The following is a 21,750-nucleotide window of genomic DNA, read 5'->3' as shown; positions in this document are numbered from 1 at the left end:
GCATGACAGTGATCGCAAACACACGGCCAATGCAGAAAAACCATATCAGAATAGAAAAACACACGGTGGAACACCCCAGAGCCCGGACCTCAACATTATTGTAGCAGTGTGGGATCATCTTGACAGAAAATTGAACAAAAGGCAGATAACATCCAAACAAGAGCTTTGAATGTCCTTCAAGAAGCCTGGAGAGCGATTCCTGAAGACCACTTAAAGAAATTACAAGAAAGTTGCCGAAGAGGGTTCAGGCATTGTGGACTCATTAGAACTGGATAAAGTCTGTTTGCCTTGTATACTTTCCATTTATGTTTACATGTTTCAATAAATCACTGCACATATTTCCCATTTCCTAGTAAAATATAAAGAAATGATGGGTGGACTTTATCCAATGTCTCAATAAAGAGAGATGTTATCTATTCACCCATGTGCCTTATGCTTTCTGCTGACATTGGTTTTGTGATTTTAAGAAGGGATGTTCTTTCTAAGAAAGAGGAAGTGAGTTGTTGCATGTTAGTCTATTACTCCTCCTTTCCCTGATACAAAAACAAAGATGGATGTGTATGAGTTTGTTTTGCCAAGAGAGCAGCTCCCTAAGTGGCCCTTGACCTTGTTGAACAGCACGTAGAGGGTCGGGCATGATGTGTGAAGTATGTGTGCATGCTGCTCTGCAACACCAGTGATTTCTGCTGCTAAATCTGGTTTTGCTTTCACAGAACAATTATGCTTTCAGACTGTGAAAAATGTTGTCATTTCCTAAAGAACTCAGCCGAAAGACACTCGCAGACATAGAGGTCAACAAGCTTGTTGGCGGAGATCTTGTAATGGTGATTATTAGCAAGTTGCAAAGAAGCCTTATTGAGAGGCTCTTCATTCATGAGTGCCAGGACTGGAGTGTTTTTAGACAAGGATGGATGAGAAATCTCTTTAATCCACTTGGAGAATCATCTGTGGTTTGAAATGTTGGCCTTGGTAAATGTAGGGTTTGTAAATCCTGAAAGAGCAATTAGTTTGGCAATGATGACATGGAAACATGTAGTGTGTGTTCTTGGAATAGTGCAGGGAGTCCTTGTGGACTGTTGGAGTATTTCTTGAAATAAGTGAGTTTATTTTCACATGAGGGCCAATGGCGAAATGGGCTGAGGTTCTATTTCAAAGACACAATGCAGCCTCAGTGTCAGGGGAGCTGGTGAGATAAAGAGAAAGGAGGACTAGGTTGATTTATTTTTTTTTTTTAATCACGGGAATAACAGAATCAAAAAGGAGAAAAGGGCAACAGTGAAAAAGTATCCACTTATGATAAAAGTCTGTGAAATATGTGTGTAGGAGAGAAAATAAAGTTAGGAGAGAAATCAAAGAAAGCAAGAAAGAGGGACTCCATATGACTCGCACATGGCTGTGGTTGTCTGTTCTGTTCACTTGTTATTCTGACAGACTGAAGACATTAAAACTTGGAGGAAGTAAGAGCAAGGGAGACGGAGGGAGGAAGAGGAGGGAGGAGAGAGGGAGGGTTGGAAGAGGGGGACAGGGTGACTAAGTCAGGAGAAAGGGGAAGTCTTCATGCAGAAAAAAGAGAGGAAAGGAAAGAGAGGAGAGAAAAGCGAGAGGTTGCATGTGGCTATTTGAGGTAGCCATTGAGTTATGGAGCGAGACAGAATAGCTGGTAAGTTAAAGTTTTTTTCAGCTTAGCTGGTGCTTAACGGCGTTCCTCCGGAGAGGGTTTCTTTTCTTTTTGTTAAGACTTTAGATGGAAGCAGCTCCTTAGCAGTACAACAGCATTCAGCTACAGCCACCCTACTTGTGTTTGCCTTGCTTGATCAGTTGAGGTGGGAGCCACTGCTTAGAGACCTGTGTCTGTGTGTGTTTGTGCGTGTGGCTGTCTATAGGTCATCTTTACCCTTCTGATCTATTTCTCATAGATGTTGTGTGAGCTACACATCTTAAACTTTTCCTTTACCAGATTGAATGGGCAGCCACATGTACAGTAGGCTACGATGTGCTCAAACTATTTCTTAACAGCTACCACACACAAAGAAACAGTGAGTAAACCTCATGTGATGTGCTGTCAAAGATGACTTCCCAGAAAGAGAGATCTTCCGGTTGCTGCTGAACTTTAACTGTCAGCTTCAGATAAGGTTGATCTACATGCACAATCCATCCATAGATGGACAGAGCTAAGTCTTCATACCATCATCAAGGGTTTTAAGCTGCAGAATCCAGTTGTCAGATTAGTTTTAACTGGCACACAAAGCTTATTTTAAGTCAAGGGAGATAGCGAGCAGAGCTAATATTCTTGCTAATATGATTTAGTTCTGGAGAGACGGAAGATTCAAAACAAATCAGATTCTTTATACTGTCCTGCAACTGCTGCTATGTAATTTTCTCCTCAGAAACATCGACTATGGAAATTTTCACCACTGTTATTATTATTATTATTATTATTTCAGGACTTAAATCTTTACTCTGACTAATCAAGCATCCTTTGTTATCAAGTCCTGGCATCAAACTGAGCAACACTCTGCAAATGACACCTTAATTCAGCTTTTATTAAGGTGCTTGAGCTCAGAGAGTCATATTCTACACATAGACACATTGCTCACCAATTTTTATTTCCACTTGATGGCACTGTTGCTGTGTCATCTTATCCTCTGTACCGCAGTCACATTTCTCTCAGTTCTGTGAAATTTTCCTTGTGAATGATTCATATTTTACAGATGGGGTGATTTTTATGGGAAATTGATGAATTTAGGAAAGACTGTCGCAAGATTTGGGAGGGGGTCATGGGCGGTGTACAGTATGTGAGGTGACAAGGCATTGTTTTGACACCAAGAAAACACTGCAGTCAGATATGACTTCACCCTGTACTTCTCTCATTTGAGGAAGTCTTGCATGGGCTGTTTCCTGGTTTCCGTTTATGTTGTGTGGTTTAGTTTGGACCTGTTGTCTTGACAGCTGCCCTTACACCACCCACCGCTGATCTTCTCAGCCTCTGTTCTGATAATGATACGAGCTAAGACTGCCTAAAATAATTTTGTGTCCATCTGTAACACCACCATCTTGACTCAGTGTCTTCTGCGTTCCTTTTCCTCGTCTGTTCAGGATTACAGTTAATATGTTCAATATGAAATGTCATCTGCCACGGCTGCCCTGTATGGTGAACATATTGACTTGTAATTGCTTTGAAAATCCAGCTAAAGCGAAATGAAACAAAGACTAGGACTTGACATAAGAGAAATGTGTCATGTTGTTTTATGTGTTGCCATTTAAACTGTGAGGAAATAACTGTCGAGTCTGTTGGGATTACATTAATTTCAGTATTTTTGTGGGCTGTTTAGCATCACTTTTGACAGCAAGAACAATTCAGTAATTCAGTAGATGTAAAAAGCATTTTAAATAGGCTAGTTAAAGCGTTCTTTGATATTTTTTTAAAAAGACAAGTTGATACACTCCCTTAGGGAAATAAGGCAATAAAAATCTGCTCACATTTGTTAAGATGAAGCCATTTCATGAAGCTTTTGCCTTGACACATAGTAGTGTGATACAATATATAATCTCATTAATAAAAGCTTTCTACCACTTGTAAATGTAGAAGAGAAAGAATGTCCTGGCACTGATGAATTTACTTTACTATATCTATTAAAGGGCAGAAGGACACTAATGCAGGCGTTATATGGTGTCCCAAATACACTTTGTCTTCAATTTGAACTAAATACAGTCCTGTGAAAAACTAAGTACACCCTTACTGCTTCACAGTCATATCTCAGCAAAGCACAATGCGTCTGACCTTCTGAGACCAAATTGGAGATGTTTGGCCATAGTGCACAGCACCATGTTCGGTGAAAACCAAAAACAGCATATCAGCACAAACACCTCATACCCTCAGGGTTGACGAGGGTTGCATTTGTTTTGTAGCCACAGGACATGGTTACCTTGTAGTCATCGAGTTGACCGTGAGCTCTTCTGTAAACCAAAGGACTCTAGAATCAAGGCCATCTGTTTGACAGCTAAAGCTTGGGTCATGCAACAGGGCAATGATCCCAGTCACAAATCTACCACACAATGACTGAAAAATAAAAGAATCAAGGTGCTACAGTGGTCCAGTCAAATTCCAGACTGTCTGATTGAAGTCTTGTGTTGGAGTGTACTTTGTTTTTCACAGGACTGTGATTGTTCAAACTGCAGCTAATTTGTTTTTCAGTATTTTAGTTTATTGGATGCAACATTTCTATATTTGCTTTTCTCCGCAAATGCAAAGAAGTTATATTTTTAAGTGTGGCTTAGTTGTCTAAATATGTTTGTGGCCATTATTCACGTACAGTAAGTGAACAAGCTGTATTCATAAAGGGCAGCACACAATCTTCAGCATTATTTTTGAATTCAGGACTTTTGCTGAATCTGAACTCACAGTCTGCAACTTCTGTTTTTAATTAACTGTTGGCTCTTTTAGCACATGAATATGCGGTTGTACAAGTGTTGTGTTGCTGTATCCACTCTGAGCCCTGTATACCCTCACCCTAAAAGACACGTGCACATAACCCCGCCCACATCCACAAATACATATGAACCCAGAGTTAAAGGAAATCAAGGAAATCACTCAGCTCACCGTGTTCCATAAAAGAGGTGTACAGGATATCCTCTATGAGTGAACGCCTCGCAGTTCTCCTCCCGCTGCTCTCCCAGTACCTCACCTCATATTGTTTCTTTTATTATTAGTTAGTAATGATAAATGAGGGAGCCGTGAAAACGGTCAGCACAGAGAGTAAAGGAAGCCCCACCTTCACTCCCCCTGAGGGAGACAGGTGATGTTATTCAATGTGATGGAAACGTGGGTTAGTAGAGGGGTGACAAAACAGAGATAGAGAAACTCGTCTGAAAAAGTTCAGGTGATCAATTACAGGTGACTGTACAACAGTGGTGGTCAGCTGTGGATGCAAGGAGGACATCATATAGTGTCAACACAGAGGTAGCTGTGTGTGGGGAACTTGCATTTCATGTACAAAATACTCAGTCTTGCTTTTCATGCCACATGATGTATGTCTCACCGTAAAAGCGTGTATATGAACTCAGACTTAAAAGAAAGCAAGAGAATAACATTTTCCCCATTTCTACTCAATATTAATGTGGAAGAAGTCTATTAACTTCCATGTGACCCTTTGGTCAGAGTCCGTATATCTGTGTCAAAATGCCATTCAGGCTTAGGAGACCAATTACTTATCCAGTGACTAACATCCAAGTCTGAAAACCACGACAGCCTCCTGCCAGTATAAATTCTCCACACAAATTTTAAGCCAATTTATCTTACTACGACAGAGAGAACATGAATCATCATTTGCTCAGTAGTTTTTCCAGTGAACGGTCATAGTTAAAGCAAGGCTTATGTGCCACTGCTACCCTGGGTAACTGCAACATGTGTGACTTTGATCGGGCCTCAGTGTCACTTTAATATACAAGAAAAAAAAAAGATTGAATACTTTGGTGCATGTGTGACCTTTTAGGCAACACTGCTAATTTGTTTCCAAGGGTATCAGCTATTTTGCCATGTTAGTAGCATGCTGCATCTTCAACACTTTAAAGTAAAACCTGAAATTGTTTTTTTTTTTGATGCATTAATTATCAAATAAATCTATAATTAAATGCAATGTTACTTGTTTCTTTACAAAAAAAAAAAAAAAATCCCATGAAAATCAACTGTGTGTCACTGAAACCTCACTGATGAAAACATTAAAATACTCGGGAAACATTGCATTGCTAAATGGACTGAACACTAACACACAGGTAAAAGATACAAAACAAACAATTCTGGTGTTTTGCACTGCCACAGAGACAGGAGGCTGAACGATTTTGGTCACACACATTTTTCCTACTGCCGGCAAAGGCCTCTGCGTTTACAAAACTCTTTCTGGGGCATAGACCCACAGAAACTCACAAACAAACCTGTGCCCGCAGTCACAGTCAGTGTAAACAAAGTCACATTTTCATGTAATGTTATTCACAGATTTGTCACTCCAGATGTCACTCTGGATTTTTGAGCTTTCCCTCACACTGTTGCTCGGCTTTTCCTCACTGCCAACCTGGATTGTGTGTCCATGTTGGGATAAATACACACAAGCTTAAATGAGGTGTGTGTTTCACAAGCCATGTGTGTTTTAGTACAACTACTACAGAATCGTGTTGCATATGGTCTACGGTGCAGCACACAGCCAGCATGGGTGTTGAGGGACACCCACACACACACACACACACACACAATGTGCTATAAAGACCTGTACACAGCTTAATCTTTATTATATTGTATACTTTCTTAAGGTGGACTTAAAGCTCAACATTTGAAAATAAATGTTGATATTTTACTCAGTGAAGTTCATGTTTGATGAATTGAGGGTACATTGTGTGTGCCATGCTCTGTTTTTTGTCCTTAGACACCTTCTCAGCAGTTGTATGAGGTAATGACGCTGCAACACAAACACACAGTGTTATTCTGTGTTACTGTCGACCTCTCGGGTGTTAGGGTTAGGGGCCTCTGGGTGGGCTTGGCACCCTGTTAGTACACCTTATAATTGAGCTTTTCATTCAGATAGGATTCTGCAAATACTTTTTAAAAGCTATAAATGTGCCAGCCACCATTTCAAGCCTCCCTTTTTTCCATTCTAATTGTGAAAAACTGCATGTGATTTGTGAGATCTAATGTGTGACGATGAAGTGGGAAATACCAGTTTCTTGTGCCCTATGCTTTAGTTTTAGGTTTCCTTTGAGTGCCAATTGGGAATCAGCTTCTAAATTCATGCTTATGGCCTCTGCCATTAGCGTGAAAATCGAAAAACCAACCCAGGATAAGAATGTGTTCACCAGCATTGCGGTCATTTCTGTCTCCAGACAGGAAGTTGTGATAAGCTGCTCACTCATGACCAGTCATCAATTACTGTGATAGCATCACTACTGCATTGACTCTGCAGTAGATTCCTGGATAAGAAACCCTGTAGCACATCCCACAGGGAGACAGTGGAAGTGGTTAAGTATACGCATGGCTAACTTTGATATTTCATCACATTGGCTTGTTTTGTCAACATGTTTTCAACACTGATTCTCTGCCTCTACAAAGATCAGTCACCAAATTGGTCAGAGCAGCCTCAAGGACGAGAAATGTAACCATATCCACCACATCAAAAGCAGGCTTTTCATCAGTGTCACTGCCCGAAGAAGTGCAGTAGTGCTAGATTACCTGTGTCCACCAAGCTTAAATTCCCATGTTCTTCCTGATAACGCAGTCACACAGGGCGGGCTGGTGCGCGAATCACTTGCCGATTGCCCAGAGGCGCCACTGTATATCCCTAATGTCAGCTTTCTCCAGGAAGACTCTCAGGTTTTCATGTCACAGGAAAGCAGCGACTCCTGAAGTGACTGCACTCTAATTAACATGTCAGCCAGTTTTAGAGGTTGTTTACTCAAAACTGAAACCTCAGTCTCACTTAGGCTGTGCCAGTATTCTTTATGAAAGCCATCAGAACAGCCACAGTTGTAACATAGGATCAGGTCTGATTGCAGTTTAATTTGGTTCAAGTGACTTTTTGACATGCTGTCCACTTTCACTGTCAGAGGTGTTCAAAGGCTTAATTAGGAAATCAGACCTGAGAGCCACTTTGGTTGAAAAGAGTCTGTTGGCTACATGAGTGTGCATGTATGAGTGTGTGGGGGGCAGGGGAAACACACGTACACAGGACATTAGGGAGAGGGGTGGGTGTGTAACTACAGGGAGGAGGAGAAGGGAGGAGGCTTGCCTTTTCTCTCCCTCTCTGAGGTCTGAATTCAGCAATATAGAGAAGTTAGTGGGAAGTCAGGGGAAAAAAAGCTGATACTTTAAGAGAAACTTGTGGACTCCAACTTGTTTCACACTGATTCTATTTTTGAGTTTGTTCAGAATTAACAGGGAAACTGCTTTGAAGTTGAAAGAAAACGAGGTTGTGTGAAAATTTCAGCCTGAAAAAAATGTCTGATTCTGGAGTCAACCCACACTTGGAGGGAATTATTTCAGATTTTGAAGGTTTGTTGTGTATTTTTTGCATTTCTTCCTCTTCACCTGTCAGACATTTTCATTTTGTAAAGGCTATTAATATTGACCAGTGTTACTTTCCACTTGATGTTAATGTGCTGTGTGTTTGTCATAGTTTCATACTTGTTTTTATGGGTTGGTGTACTCACGTGTGTGTGTGTCTGTTTGTATGTAAAAAACAGTGTTGGGTATATGCTAGCCCCCTTTGCCTTTTGTCTGTTATTTATTATACTGAGGTTATGACAATAACAGAAAGAACCCAGTACTGACACTTCACTATACCATCACCGGAAAGCCTGCAGCTGAAAACACTGAAAGGGAGACGGTGAAAACCTCAGCAGTAACAACTAACATCTGTCTAACTCACAACTGTGTCTCTGCTTTGTTTGTCAAACCAGTGTGGACCTGGCACTGATTCCCTTTGTCCTCCTTTTCCTCTGCCATTCTGTCTTTCTTCCTTCCTCCTTGCTTGTTTCTTTCCTGTTCCTCCTCCTGTCGGTCCCTCCAGCTGCTACTTGGCCTGATGCTTACTATCAGATGTCGCGGGCTGATGCTGACTTCTACATCCTTAAGAATGACCAGATTGTTGAAAGTACTCAGTTTTAGGGCAGCTGTGTTTGAATTGTTCAGGTAAAGCAACTTCTGTCCAATGAGCTGGTTTACTGTGATTTGATACGGCTTTGCACTATTATGTTGTCAAGCTGTGGATGCATGTAATATCCACAGCTTGAAAAATTATAAGGAGCAATAACAGGTTTAAGCTTATTGTTTGATTTGCCCTGGCATTTCTGCAGCAGGTTTTACAAAAGAGCTTGTTTTGGTTTTGTATTAGTGGTCACGTTCAACTAAGGATTTTTTTTCCCTTTAAAACAGTATGTAAATTATATTAGAAAACTCTCATCCTCTGAATTGAATGCACTGATGCAGGAATTAGACTGACGTAGGCAGCAGATACTTCGCTTTGTGGGGCCTCTGTGGATTAGGCTTGTTAGGGCGCATCCCATGGATGCTTGATCAGATTGGGATCTGTGGAGTTTGGAGGATGGGTCAAAACTGGGTGTTTCGCCTTTTCCCTTATCCCTTCTTGATCATTTTTCTTTGCTGTTTTAAATGCTGTATTATTCTGCTGAAGGAGACCACTGCCTTTGGGGAGTGTCATTACCATGGGAGGGTGTGCTAGGTCTGTAACAACTTTAAGGTTGATGAAACACCTCAAAGCAGCATGCAGAAGAATGCCATGACCCTGATCATTGCATTGTAAAGAAATGATCAGCGCTATTTGCTTCATCTGGTTTTTAATGTTAGGGCCAATACACCGACTAAGTTTTTCCATTCAGGGTAGAGACAGCTATAGAGAGAGGTGCACAGCAAACACTTGACTGAGTAAATCCTCATTTTACCCCAGATCATTACACTTTGAAGTACATTGCACTGCACTATATCTCACACTGAGGAGAAAATAGGCACTGAAAGGAAAAGGCAGTTTAATTGGTGAACACACTGAAGATATAATGATCCCTCTTTGGATAGAGACTATTATGGAAAATGGCTGATAGAAACCTCCATAGAAACTGCACACTGAAATAATATTATGACTTTCTAAAAGGAAGAGAATGTCTCTGTCTAACCTTATAAAGCACCATAGTGGGTCCATATTTATATATTCACAGAGGCTTTTGTAGAATGCGCTCCTTATGTTTCTGCCAACCTAAACCAAGCTGAGTTATTTAGGCTGATTATCTCCTTACAGGTGCAACATTTTTGGCCCATATGACATGTGGAGACAGAGAGGAAATTAACACTGAAATGAAGACAGTGTCTGTGTGTGGCACATTTTCCAAACTTGGCAGAGAGGCTAGTGTGTTATTAAGTTGGTATGAGTGGATTATGAGCGTATATACAACACATTCTTTACAGTTCTCTGAGGTCCTGTTCATTCTGAGGCAGATATATTACAGCACAGGTGGTATGTAAGTCACTGTTAATATGCTGTGTTGGGCCTTTGAATAAAACAGAAATTTCTTGAAGTTTTGCATGCATGTATTTTCTGCCCTGCAAGGAATTAGTCTGCAGCCCTTTGTTAGTGACTCTATGCTTGCTGCTTGTGACATCATCACACCCAGAGGCTGCAGATACAGCTGACAGCGCTGGATCATCGTGTTCCTTATTCGTTAATTTACTGGCAGATTCAGTGGTACAGCCTTCTTAAAAAATGTTTTTGCTGAGGCATCTTCTTATGTGTGTTGTGTGATTCATGCTGTAAGAACATTATCATTTTTGCTTTGAGGTCACCAGGCTCCAGTGAACAACATGTTTAATAATCTGCATGAGTCCATTTCGTCATCCACTTTCTCTCCCTTTCACTCCCTTTGTTATCCATTCCTAAGTGGAGTACCGCAACTCTCTTTCTACCTTCACTTGGTTCATGTGAAATACAGTTAACCAGTGAATGACCAAAGTGAAAGAATGAGGCTTTATTTGTCAGAGGTTAAGGCCTAGAGTGGCGCCTGAAGCCACAAACTGGGATTGCCATTCAACAGCTGCCAACAATGACTTTGCGAGTCTCTGTGTGTGTGCACTCTAAAATCTGACAGGTGAAATTGCTTCTTAGCTCTGATTAGGGTTCAGATCCTCTATTCAGATCCTCCCATTAATCATCTACTTCATCAACATTGCACAAAAAAAAAAACAAAAAAAAAGCTAATTTTGATATCTACTCTACTCTGACTTCTCCTCTTGTCTCTCCACTTCACCAAACACCTCTAACACTCCCAAAATTTCATTTCGCTCAGCCAGACCAGCAGAGACCCATGCAGTAAATCTGACACAGTGAGATGTATTGCTCCTGGGCAGCATAAGCAAACGCACCCCAACAGTGGGCAGCTGAAAGAAGTGTGTGTTTGACAGTTTAGCATTAAGGTTTTGTCTTACGAAGCAGAATACCATAGTGTGAAATTTTATCGTTTATTGTTTGGCCTTGTCCTGTCACTTGAAGGTTTGGTCATGTTTTTCCTTGCCTGACCACATCGATATATATTCAGTGGCTACTGACATCAGATAAACTGTACTGTGTATAAAATGGTCTTATATAACCAGTGTTTGACAGACAGTAACTGTCTTAATCACTTGACTTATTGCCGTGAGGCTAGAATTACAGGACCCAATTGTGAGTTCAAGGCTACAGTACATTATGTACAATGAAGTACACCCTTCATTATTCAAAATACTGATTTACTGTTTTGCTTATGTTGCTGCTGTTGTTTTACTACTTTTATGTACATTTTTTTATCTAAAGAGAAGTAACTCTGTTGTCAAACTAATGATATGCTACACGTGTAAGGTGAATTGTGGTTCGAGCCCTTATTTACTGAACTTTTACTTGACAAAGTCCTGCTTTTACAGTATTCCCTGTTTTGCCATTTTTAGTTAAAAAAAAAAAAGAAAAAAAATCATAATTTTCTAATTTGCCTCTGTTTATGGTGTCGATTTGCTGTTAAAGCAGTTTGCTGTTAATGCAAACTAAGCATTTTACCCATCTGTTCCATATTAAAAGCCTTACAGCGGTTCAGATGCATAAGCCCTTCTCTTTCCCAGAGGACTTTTACTGTGCTACATACATAGCAAGTGTTGAAGTTCATTAACAGGAGCTGAACATCAATTAATTAAAAGCTTTTAATCATTAAAATAACCACCAGTCATCCCTAAAATTTCTCAACACCATATGGAATGAATTTGATGTTATAAGGTTTTTAACAAATATATTGTGATCTTTGCAGATATTTGCAATCTTATTGCAGAAATGTAACAGTGTGTAAATTCAGCCTTTTACAAATCTAGTGGACCTCTGACACACCTAATCAGTGTGGACAGCTTTCACTCCCAGCTAATGCCAGGAATAGAAAAGCTTACAGACCACAAGCAGCAGCTTTATTTTGCCTTCTGCATTTCTCAGCCTGCAAACTCCCAGTTTCTAAGTTCTGCCTCCTCCCCTTTCTTTTTTTGTTTGTTTTCCTCCCACAAAGCCCTGACTATCTCTTATTAGTGCATCTGCGCTGAGGTGATACTGAATGTTTGCATTCATTTGTTGGGATGTCCTTGAGAGTAAGTGATGACACTGATGATAAAGAGGCAGCGTGACCAGACACCTGGGCTGTACATAGGATAAATGACTGTGAACAGCTGCCTCTGGCTTTTGTTTTTTTCTTGTTTGTAGCAGTAATCCTGAAATACACTGTCTGCGCTGCATTACCATCCCACAGGAGATACTGCGAAGTACTGGACACTGGGCAGTAATAGGTATTGGGGAGATGTGGTGAGATGAGGCTTCTGGCTGCTGTTAATGAGCTTCCTCTGGGGTAGACTGGACCTCTCATTTCTTGCTCATAGTCTGGGAATGCTCTTTCACAGGGAACTATACTCTTTCATCCATCCCTCAGTCCTGGAAAAAATACTATTTCGATCGCTATGTGATCCTGTACTTAGGGTATTCCTTCTTCCTTTTTTCTTCAGCTAAACAAGAAAACAGAATGAGGTACCACAGACAGATGAGGGAGTGAAAAATACCCCAAATGCCCTTTTCCATTCTCTATATTCCTAGAAAAAAATAAAGCACGGAAAGATTAAAATACACTTGTGCTCTCAAATTATGTACATTTGGCTGCACAGCCTCTAAATACAAACAACCTGAGAGCAAAGCACTCAAGTCCTTTGCTTCAGTCACGTGCCTGAAGGCATATAATCACAAAGCAGCCAGGACCAGAAATACTAATCTGCAATCACTTAACAGGTCACTGCAAAGCATTTTGGTTCAGCTCTCTGATTTTGGTCAAGCCTGCAAATATGTCCCCCAGGTTTCAGTTCTCACATTTGCAACCCCTCCAAAGTTAAACAAACATGTGCAGCAAGTGTCAAGAAAAGTTAGAGTGCGCATGGGTGTCTGAAGCGTTGACTGTAGAGGAGGTTAAAAAGAATGCCTCACTGACTACACTAATGCACATATCACAGCCTCTTTGCTTCTTATGAAATCTGCAGATGGTTTGTGGCACACCAAATCACTCTCTGGTCAGAGCTGAAAGTAGCCACAGCCTTGGACACCTTCTTAGGAATCATCAAACACAAGGCAGCAGGGACATAGTTCGGTAGCTGTGTGGGTTTGGATACCACTTACAAATTGCATATTTATCTTTGTACATATATTTATTTTTTATAAGAATATCTAGGGAAGGATGGGTTGGAAAACTGGATCATTAACTCTGTTCTAATCCTATCTAGGGCACAGAAAATAAGAAAAAAGGAGTGTGAGGAAAAAAATGGTGTTAAAGAGTTTATGAGTGTTTGTTGTTTTATGGTCTTTTTTCAATATTAAGAATTTTGCTTAGTAAGGCACACATCATGTTTTCCACGCATAACACAGGCGCTGTAGAACTCCAGTATATGCAGTGACTTCAGCTTTTAGCTACCTCACAGCCATGACAGCATTCATAAAACCAGCCTTCTACGCTGTAATAGTGCCAAGGATGAAAGGTAACTGTACCTCAAGGTCTAGATGAATGCTGTACAGGGAGGTGCAGGGAGTTAAAGGGATTTGTAAGACAAATCACCATGAACTCCAAGATGTTAGATCAGATTTATTTATTCCCATGGTGCATGGGAATTTCCTTGGTGTGTCCAAGTAACACAAAAAGAGAACAAGACATTGGCTTTGGCCTGAATTTTTCTTAGACAGCAAATTGTATCAAATGTCCACCATGCTGGAAGGAGGCATCCCATGGCCATAAATCAGATTAGGGATGCCGGCTGATGTGTGCTGGGAGACAGCTTTGATGTGATTGTGTTGCGTTCCGCAGAGTTTTGGCTTTACACTGAGAGCAGTGAGGCTGCGGATTCGTATCCTCCCTGTGTGTGTAGCTGCTTAAAATAAACGTATACATTCCCTCAACACATACTTACATGTTTTTACAAGCATTTTGAACAAAACTACAAATAGTTGCATAAAGACATAGGCACACTTTGGAACACCGCAAGCCGCAAACAGATCAAATATTCAGCACTGTGTTTTGGATTGAAAGAAACTGGAGATGCTCTTAAGGGTGTGCGTGAGTGGACTAGTCTTACTAGTATATCATTATGATGCCAGTTCCTGGCCACTGGCTTGGCACAGCAACTCTTCGACAGGAAGGAGTCAAATTCAAGTTGACTTTCAGCCAGCGCACTCTTACCAGGGGGTGATTCCATCCTTCAGTGTCTTCTTGGACAGTGCAGTTATTTTCTCACATCACAACTAACCCTTCGGGAACTATGTGCCCTTATCCGCTTGTTGATGTTGCTCAAAAACTGGGAGTCTTGGAACTTTTTTTTGCTCGCTTAGATGCTTGGCAGTGAGTGATGTTTGGCTGATTGCGTGCATTATAACATGTCGTGAAACGCTTCAAGTGACTCCGTGTAAAAGCCTAGAATTTCACATTGCAGCGTACCACACACATAGCAACGAGGTCATGACAAAGAAATGCACGGATTGGCTTAAACATGTCGGTCCATACAGCAGTGAAAAACTTGCTGCTGGTGATTGAGAATGAAATTAGATACAGCATATGGCTTAATTGCTAGCGCATGCTGTTTCACTCGTGTGGCACCAAAATTGTTTCTACAGCTTCTCCACCCTCAAACCTCGGGCACTTTACTACTTGGATACTGTTCATAATGCCTTTAGAAAAACAGTTGGCTTTTTTATATTTCTCTGTTAATTGATTTGACCTTCTTGATGACTTTTTTATGACTTTGTTCCTACTTCTTGTAAATGTCAGTCTTCACCCACAAATCTTTTATAAGGGAAAGATGAACTTGATTTGTTTAAGAAATCGTAACTGCAAATCAACATGCTTCCAACACAGCTTGTTCTGTTTTACTGACTGAAATGTGAAAAGTAACTAAGTACATCTAAGTACAACTTAGAAATATTGCTTTCATACATTTGTGAAGCAGAATAGTGTTTTTTTCTTCTTTTCTACTTCATTAACAAACCCACACTTGTTTAAATGACCTGCTGTATGAATAATGCATGAACAGAATTAAAGCTATTTCAATCTCAGACAACAGCAAGAGAGCAAATTGCTGCTTATGAATTGAAGCATCACTATAAGCAATCCAAATGTGGAATTTGTAATAATATAATAATAATAATATATTGTCAATGCATTTCTGCAGGCTATTTTGTATGTTTATTACATGTTTATTACAGTAATTACCAACAGTAATTAATTAATTAATTAATTATCAAATATAAGAAGGAGCAGTCACAGTTGTTTAAAAGAAATCTGGATATACTGTAACACTGTAATGACTGTATGAATAAAATGTTGTCTTGGTCTCTTCATGCAGCCCTGAAGAGGTCCTTTGAGGTAGAGGATGTTGACACTTCATCTCACTCTTCACCCGGCTCCCGTCGGACAACCAACTCCCCTCACCGTAACGCCATGTCTCCCACCAGCATCTACTACCGTGACCTCGGCTCCGCCGCCCCGGCCGCTAACAACAACAACCTCAACTATACCCAGCCCCGCTCCATCATGGGTGGAGGAGGTTCCAAGACTCCCGAGCCTGTGTCCCGCCGTTCTGAACTCTCCATCGACATCTCTTCCACCAGTAAGCAGGTCGAGAATGTCACCAGTCCTGCTTCCCAACGCTTTGTGAGCAACAGCGCCCTGAAACGCCCAGAAGTCCTGGGACACTCCAGGACCCCTGAGATGAGCCACAAGAGGGAGGTAACTTTTGCCAAGACACCAACTGACTCCCCAGTGATACGCCGCAGTGAGGGCAACTTGAACAACAACGGGACCAGCCGAGCCCCTGAGCAAAATCACACCCGCAAGTTTGAGCCCCCTAGTCCCGGGGATATCCGTAAACCCGATATCAACATCACCAGAGCACCTCCCGAGAACAATGGGCACCATCCAGCAGTGCACCACCCGCACCACCCGAACCCTCACCACAACACCATCGTCACCACTTTCCGCTGCTCCTCGCCTAACCATGGACGCAAATCCCCCAACCCTGACAGTAAGTCTGCTTTCACCATATCAGTCCAACCCACGCTCGTTCCACTCATATTTTTCCTTCCAGTCATATCCTGAAATTACTCAACATCTCTGCTGAACTCTTATTGAAATCGCATCTGAAACGCAGTTTCTTTGTGGTAACTGGTAACTCAATGAGATTTGTTAGGTTGTTTATTAACCTCTCATCTACGTGTATCACATACCCTTAATGCTGTTGTTCCGGTTGGATGCTATTGGGTGTTGGTTGTTGTTGATTTGGGAAATTCTCTTTGACAAGCTGCTTAGATTTGTTAACATGCTGTCTACTCATGCATTCTAACTGCTTTAGTAAAGTAGTGCTTTGGTGCAGTAATGTAGTTCACCAACTTGTGTAACTGCTTTAGCATTGAGCTATATTGATGTGGGAATGTCATCAGTGGAAAAGAGACTAAAGAGAGTATAAAAGACTGTCTTAAACTCAAATAAAACCAAATTACATTTTCTCATGTGATGAGAAAACAGCAAATTTTCACTCCTGGCTGCTAGTTTACATTTAAAAACCCCCGGGTGAAAAATGTCACATTTTCCACATTACATTTTATTTGATCTCTGATGTTATTGGACTTCCTTTTGGACTATATTTTTTCCTACATCCTTCCTTTCTGCCCTCACACTGCAATACCAAAGTGACCCTAGAATCAGATCGCTAACCAAGAAAAAAGCAGCAACAAGAGCAGCTGGTTTGATTAATCTGATGTCTGCATGTCTGTCAGAAACACAAGTATATCTTTGGAGGCCTGTCTGCTGGTAGTAACAGTAGACTGGACTGTCTGTAATTGTAGTTATCCACATCTCTTTTTAAGCTGGGGAGGGTTTTGTGATAACCTTTACAGCGTAGCTAAATAATAACTGTGTCATAGATGCAGTAAGACTATAGAGATAGAAGAATTAATTTTATCCCACAGGATATTATTATATATGTAGGTTTTTTAGAAAGCAGCTAACATGACCCATGATGATACAGAATACAATTTGTGGTTATGTTTATGTTCAGGTAAATGTGGTATTTGAAAAATAATGCTTTACCCTATCTCTGAGCTTGAGCTGTCTCCCTGTATCGAGAATGATTAACTGTCAAGCTGCATCTCAGCAGCCCTGGTAGATTTTTTTTCCAATTGTGGCTGAATTTAGAAGTACAGTTTATTGTGTATGCACAATATTTAGTCTATATAATTAGCAGTAGGTGGAACAGTGGCGCAGTGGTTCGCACTTTCTCCTCAAGAAGAACAAAAAGGTCCTGGGTTTCAAACCACTGGTCAGATGGGGCCTTTTCTGTGTGGCATTTGCATGTTCTCCCAGTGCCTGTGTGGATTCGCTCCAGGTTCTCTGGGTTCCTCTCACAGTACAAAGACATGCGTGTTAGATTAACTGGTGAATCTATATAGGTTACAGGTGTGAATTTTTGTTTCTCTGTTCAGTGATGGATATGGATATGAAGTGGATGAATGAGTAGCTGTGGGTAAAACATTACTGTCTTGTATGAAATTTAAACCTGACATTTTATTTTTATCTGCTTGGAGTATCGATTATTTGGGTCAACAAACTAATTTGCAAATAGCACAACAACATCATTAGCATTAATTTGAAAAATTTGCTATAAATCTCTGCGAACCTGAGGGGAGCTGCACAGTCAAGTGACAATTAAGTATTGTTTTTATTGTTTTCATTAAGTATTTACTCATTTCATGTCAAACTGTTTTCACATTGTTTTTTGATAAATTTTTATTATAGAAAAATTGGATTATGGCCACACTATTACCATTTCTGCTATGTTTGTTAATTTTTTGGCTGTACCTTTAGTCACGTATGCAAATTAAATGGTCATTAGCTTGCATCATCCAAAAACTAGGATAAAAGTGAAAAACTATGCTGTATTGGATAAATCAGTATATTGCTATTATCCACATTGCCAAGTATTTTGCAATTATCTTCTGATGAAACATAATGTGTGTGTTTTCCTGCTGATTTTAGCCATTTGATTTTATATTCCCCTGGTTTGAAATACTGCGTTAGCTTTACCGTGAAATGCTGCACTTTATCATTTGGCAGATGTTTTGTTGTTGAACAGTGTCCCAGTGCGCCCGTGTGCCTGTGCTGCATGTCATGTAGCACTTACAGGGTTTTTTTTTTTTTTTAATAGCATACTGTGTGCTGAAAGTTTTACATGGTTCTCTTCGAGATTATGGGAGTTGTAACCACTCATTTGTCCACAGGGAGAGGCCCAAACAGGGGTCTAAATGAAGGGTGACCTGCCTGGAGGGCCCTGTGGCTGTGAATGGGCCCACCTTCTTCTGCTCTAACTCATGCAGAAGAGAAGTGTGGCAATAAAAAAGAAAAGAAAAGCAACATTTACCAAAGCACTACTGTCACAGATTTGAAATTGATGCAGTGTACATGCCACATATTTTGAAGTCATATCAAAGGAATAAATGCATTAAGTTATATTTTTTTACATTGGCATACCAGTGAAAGATTGTATACACAGAAAAGTTATGTGCAACACTACAACCAAAGATTAATGTTTTATTTTTTTTTTACCATGTGACTTTTTGAAAGTGTTTTGGTCGAATCTGTTAAATGCCCGGCTTTCCTGCCCATTCAGTTTTTCCAGAAAAATGACATCACATGCCATTTGAGTACACACATGTACACACACACACGTGTGCACACACACGCAAACACACAGACACACACACAAATGCACGTAGTGCACGCTGTTCTTCCTTCCGTGTTCTCGCACTGTGATTGTTTCCCCTGCAGTGTGACCTCACAGCAGAGCACTTCCTCTCGCAGGGTCATGTGATCTAAGTCAGTCAGCTTACTTGACAATATCCCTCCGTGCTTTGATCTGAGCATTAAGGGGAATGAAATACGCCAGGATGTTTAGGTAAAAAGGTCAGCATGAAAAGAAATGTGGACGCACATTCACACTGTGTGACCTTCAATTGCTGAATAGAAAATACGTCATTCGAGGAGAGGGGTCAACAGAGGTCACACAATATTGTCAAATTTTATCATACAGCACCAAATCATAACAACATATGTCATCTCAAGCAACTGTACATGATGATTATGGTATTTTAGCTAGAGACTGAACTGTATCTCCTAAATTTCCCTTCAGGAAGAAAGAACCAGACTCAAGGTGGGCGACTGTCTCACTCCCAACAGACACACAAAGACTCAAATGCACTTTTGGACATGACATTAACACATGTTGCAGTTTTCTTATATTTATATGTACCAACCCAGGGTTGTTTAGTGTCATCAGTTTATTTACCCTTCATTCTATTTGGTCCCATGTGGAATGTATTATTAAGAAATACTATTGTCATAGAGTTCTAGTCAAAATTCTGCTGAAAATAACCATACTATTGAATTTTTCCATCTGGAATAATGTGGTGCCATAAAAACACGTTAATATTTTACTCAATTCTACAGAAAGAAGCAAATTTTTTAAAAAGTTAACAGCTTCGACCTGGTCTTGTAAGTGAGTTGCTAGAGCACATCTGAGAAATGTTACAACAAAGCCATTACTTCAGGCCAGAGCCATTCTGATGGGTATCTGGTCCACTCGTTATCTTGACAGTCAGGCCTGCTGTACATCAGTTCATTGCAGAAGGAGCCCTAATATTTCTAGAGAAAAAAAAATGCTTGGACCACCTGAGATCAGAAATTTCTTATCACCAACTTTCAACTTTAATACATTTTTTTCTTGCCTGCAAATCCTTTATTCCCAGTTATTTTTCATGTTGAAACCAAGAGGACAGAAGGATTAAGATTACTGTGCAAAATAAGGGACTAAATAGCTGTGCTGTTTTTGATTGAAGCATCAAAGGGCAGATTTGTTTTCATTTTAAGACCAAAGATGGTCTTCCGCCTTTCACAGTAACTAAACATTGGGGATGTCATAAGACAGAGTGGTTATCCATAAATAGCGTCTTTATATCTAGGATGATGGGACTGGTATAGGTTAGACTGGGGAGGGGGTCACATCCAGTAACCTCATTTAGTAACTTCTTTAGTATTTTATTGTGATAAAGGTGAAGAGGACATTTAGAACTTCAGGAAGTGTCTTTTCATCACCAGCTCTCTTACTGTTACTGCACTAAAAATACAAGTGGAAAGGAAACCAAGGCTATGGCTTTGAGAGTAAATGTGTATTTAATGGGTGTTACTGAGGAGCTGCTCCATGTAGTGCCATTGTGTCCTGTCTTCCTGTTGTGATGGTACGGAGCAAAAGAGATATCCTCATTTCCGCTGCACAGATCGCTTTATGCCAAACTAGAATATGCCTCTATATTGCTTTAATGAATTCTTATTATTGTTTACATTTGTTTTCGTAATTGAGATGTAGTCACTGTGGAAGAAAGACCAAGTGAAGCCATTTGTCTTTAATTTGGACTGACCTTCTGAAAGTGGGGAGGCGGAGCCCAGAGAGGGTGGAGGGTGATTTGTCTCTGCTTGTCCATAGGTCAAAAAAGGGCATGCACACACACACACACGCACACACACGCACACACATACACATACTTTCTTAATCTCAGACTTTTTTTGTCGTATTTTTGTTGTCTCTCATCAACACACACACACACACACACACACACACACACACACACAGACACACACACACACACACACACATGCACATCATGCACCCTCTGGCAGAGGCATATGCGAGGTCAATCCTCTCCCAGTGTAATTACTCTGGACTGATCCCAGACCATTATTCAGTCTGACCCTTCGGCTAATTGCCCAGGAAAAAAATGAGAGAGAGACAGGCAAAGGAAAGGGGAGGGAGGCTTTACCTACGCGCTTGTGAGGAGAAGCTGCTGCTGACTGAGAATAGCATCATAGTTAAGTTTAAGTGTTCTGTCATTTTAGGTTCTTATCAATGCCGAGAACCTTTTTGTTTGATTTTGCATTATGTAACATGTCTTAAATTGTTTTTTTTAAATGCTCTCAAAGCAAGCAGCACAAAGGTGATGATGTAGGACTTCACCTGCACAGTGAACACCTCTGTAAACTGAATGGAAGATTACTCTTAAATGTTAAAGCCCCAAGCATCGCTGTTTGAGAAACAGAATAAAAATTTAAATACAGTGCCTCTGTCAGTATATTATTGTGTGCTCAGTTGCTAATGAAGGCACAGCAGATGATCTAATACAGTTCTTGTGATTGATTTATTAATATTTTTTAACAAAATGAAATTTAGAATCAAATTGAAATCATGTATATGTCTTAAAATGACAGTCTTGCGCTGAAGGGCAGACTCTTTATGTCTGTGCCTTTGGCGCAGCTGCCAATTAATGAGCAGTTTTGCTCATGGGAAGTCAGTGAGCCTCATCTGTTTTTTCAGTTCAAAATTCCCCGCAGTGATAACTGTGACAAGTGTCAGTTCTTATTATCTTATATATGACTTTCACTGTTGCTGTGCTTCCCTAATGAGCCACCAGGAGGCAGTGTGTGATTAGTAAATTCTGAGTCTGGGTGTCAGGTAAAATAAAACTGTTTCATCCGTTTTACTGAGCATTTCATTTACAGCTGAAAAATGTTATCATACCACTGTGCTTTCTCTCATGGCTGGAGCTTAATAAAGAAATAGCTCTGGGGTCA

The 21,750-nt window shown here is 40.4% G+C and overlaps 1 protein-coding gene across 2 annotated transcripts in view; it reads left to right on the top strand.

Moving 5' to 3' along the window:
• Positions 1–21,750, top strand: part of septin9b (septin 9b) — a 71,776-nt gene that overhangs the window by 14,377 nt on the left and 35,649 nt on the right. Inside the window, exons 1-2 of one of the 2 annotated variants that reach the window (XM_030729048.1) lie at positions 1,569–1,660; positions 15,422–16,099. In XM_030729048.1, the coding sequence (XP_030584908.1) occupies positions 1,639–1,660; positions 15,422–16,099 (700 nt within the window). In that variant the 5' untranslated portion in view covers positions 1,569–1,638. Of the gene's footprint in view, positions 1–1,568; positions 1,661–15,421; positions 16,100–21,750 lie in introns of those variants that run through there. The other variant, XM_030729039.1, reaches the window with a different exon arrangement.

The sequence above is a fragment of the Archocentrus centrarchus genome, chromosome 1, assembly GCF_007364275.1.
Source record: "Archocentrus centrarchus isolate MPI-CPG fArcCen1 chromosome 1, fArcCen1, whole genome shotgun sequence".
Classification (NCBI taxonomy): Eukaryota; Metazoa; Chordata; class Actinopteri; order Cichliformes; family Cichlidae; genus Archocentrus; species Archocentrus centrarchus.
Note: the sequence above shows the minus strand (reverse complement) of the source record. Positions and strands in the feature narration are given on the sequence as shown.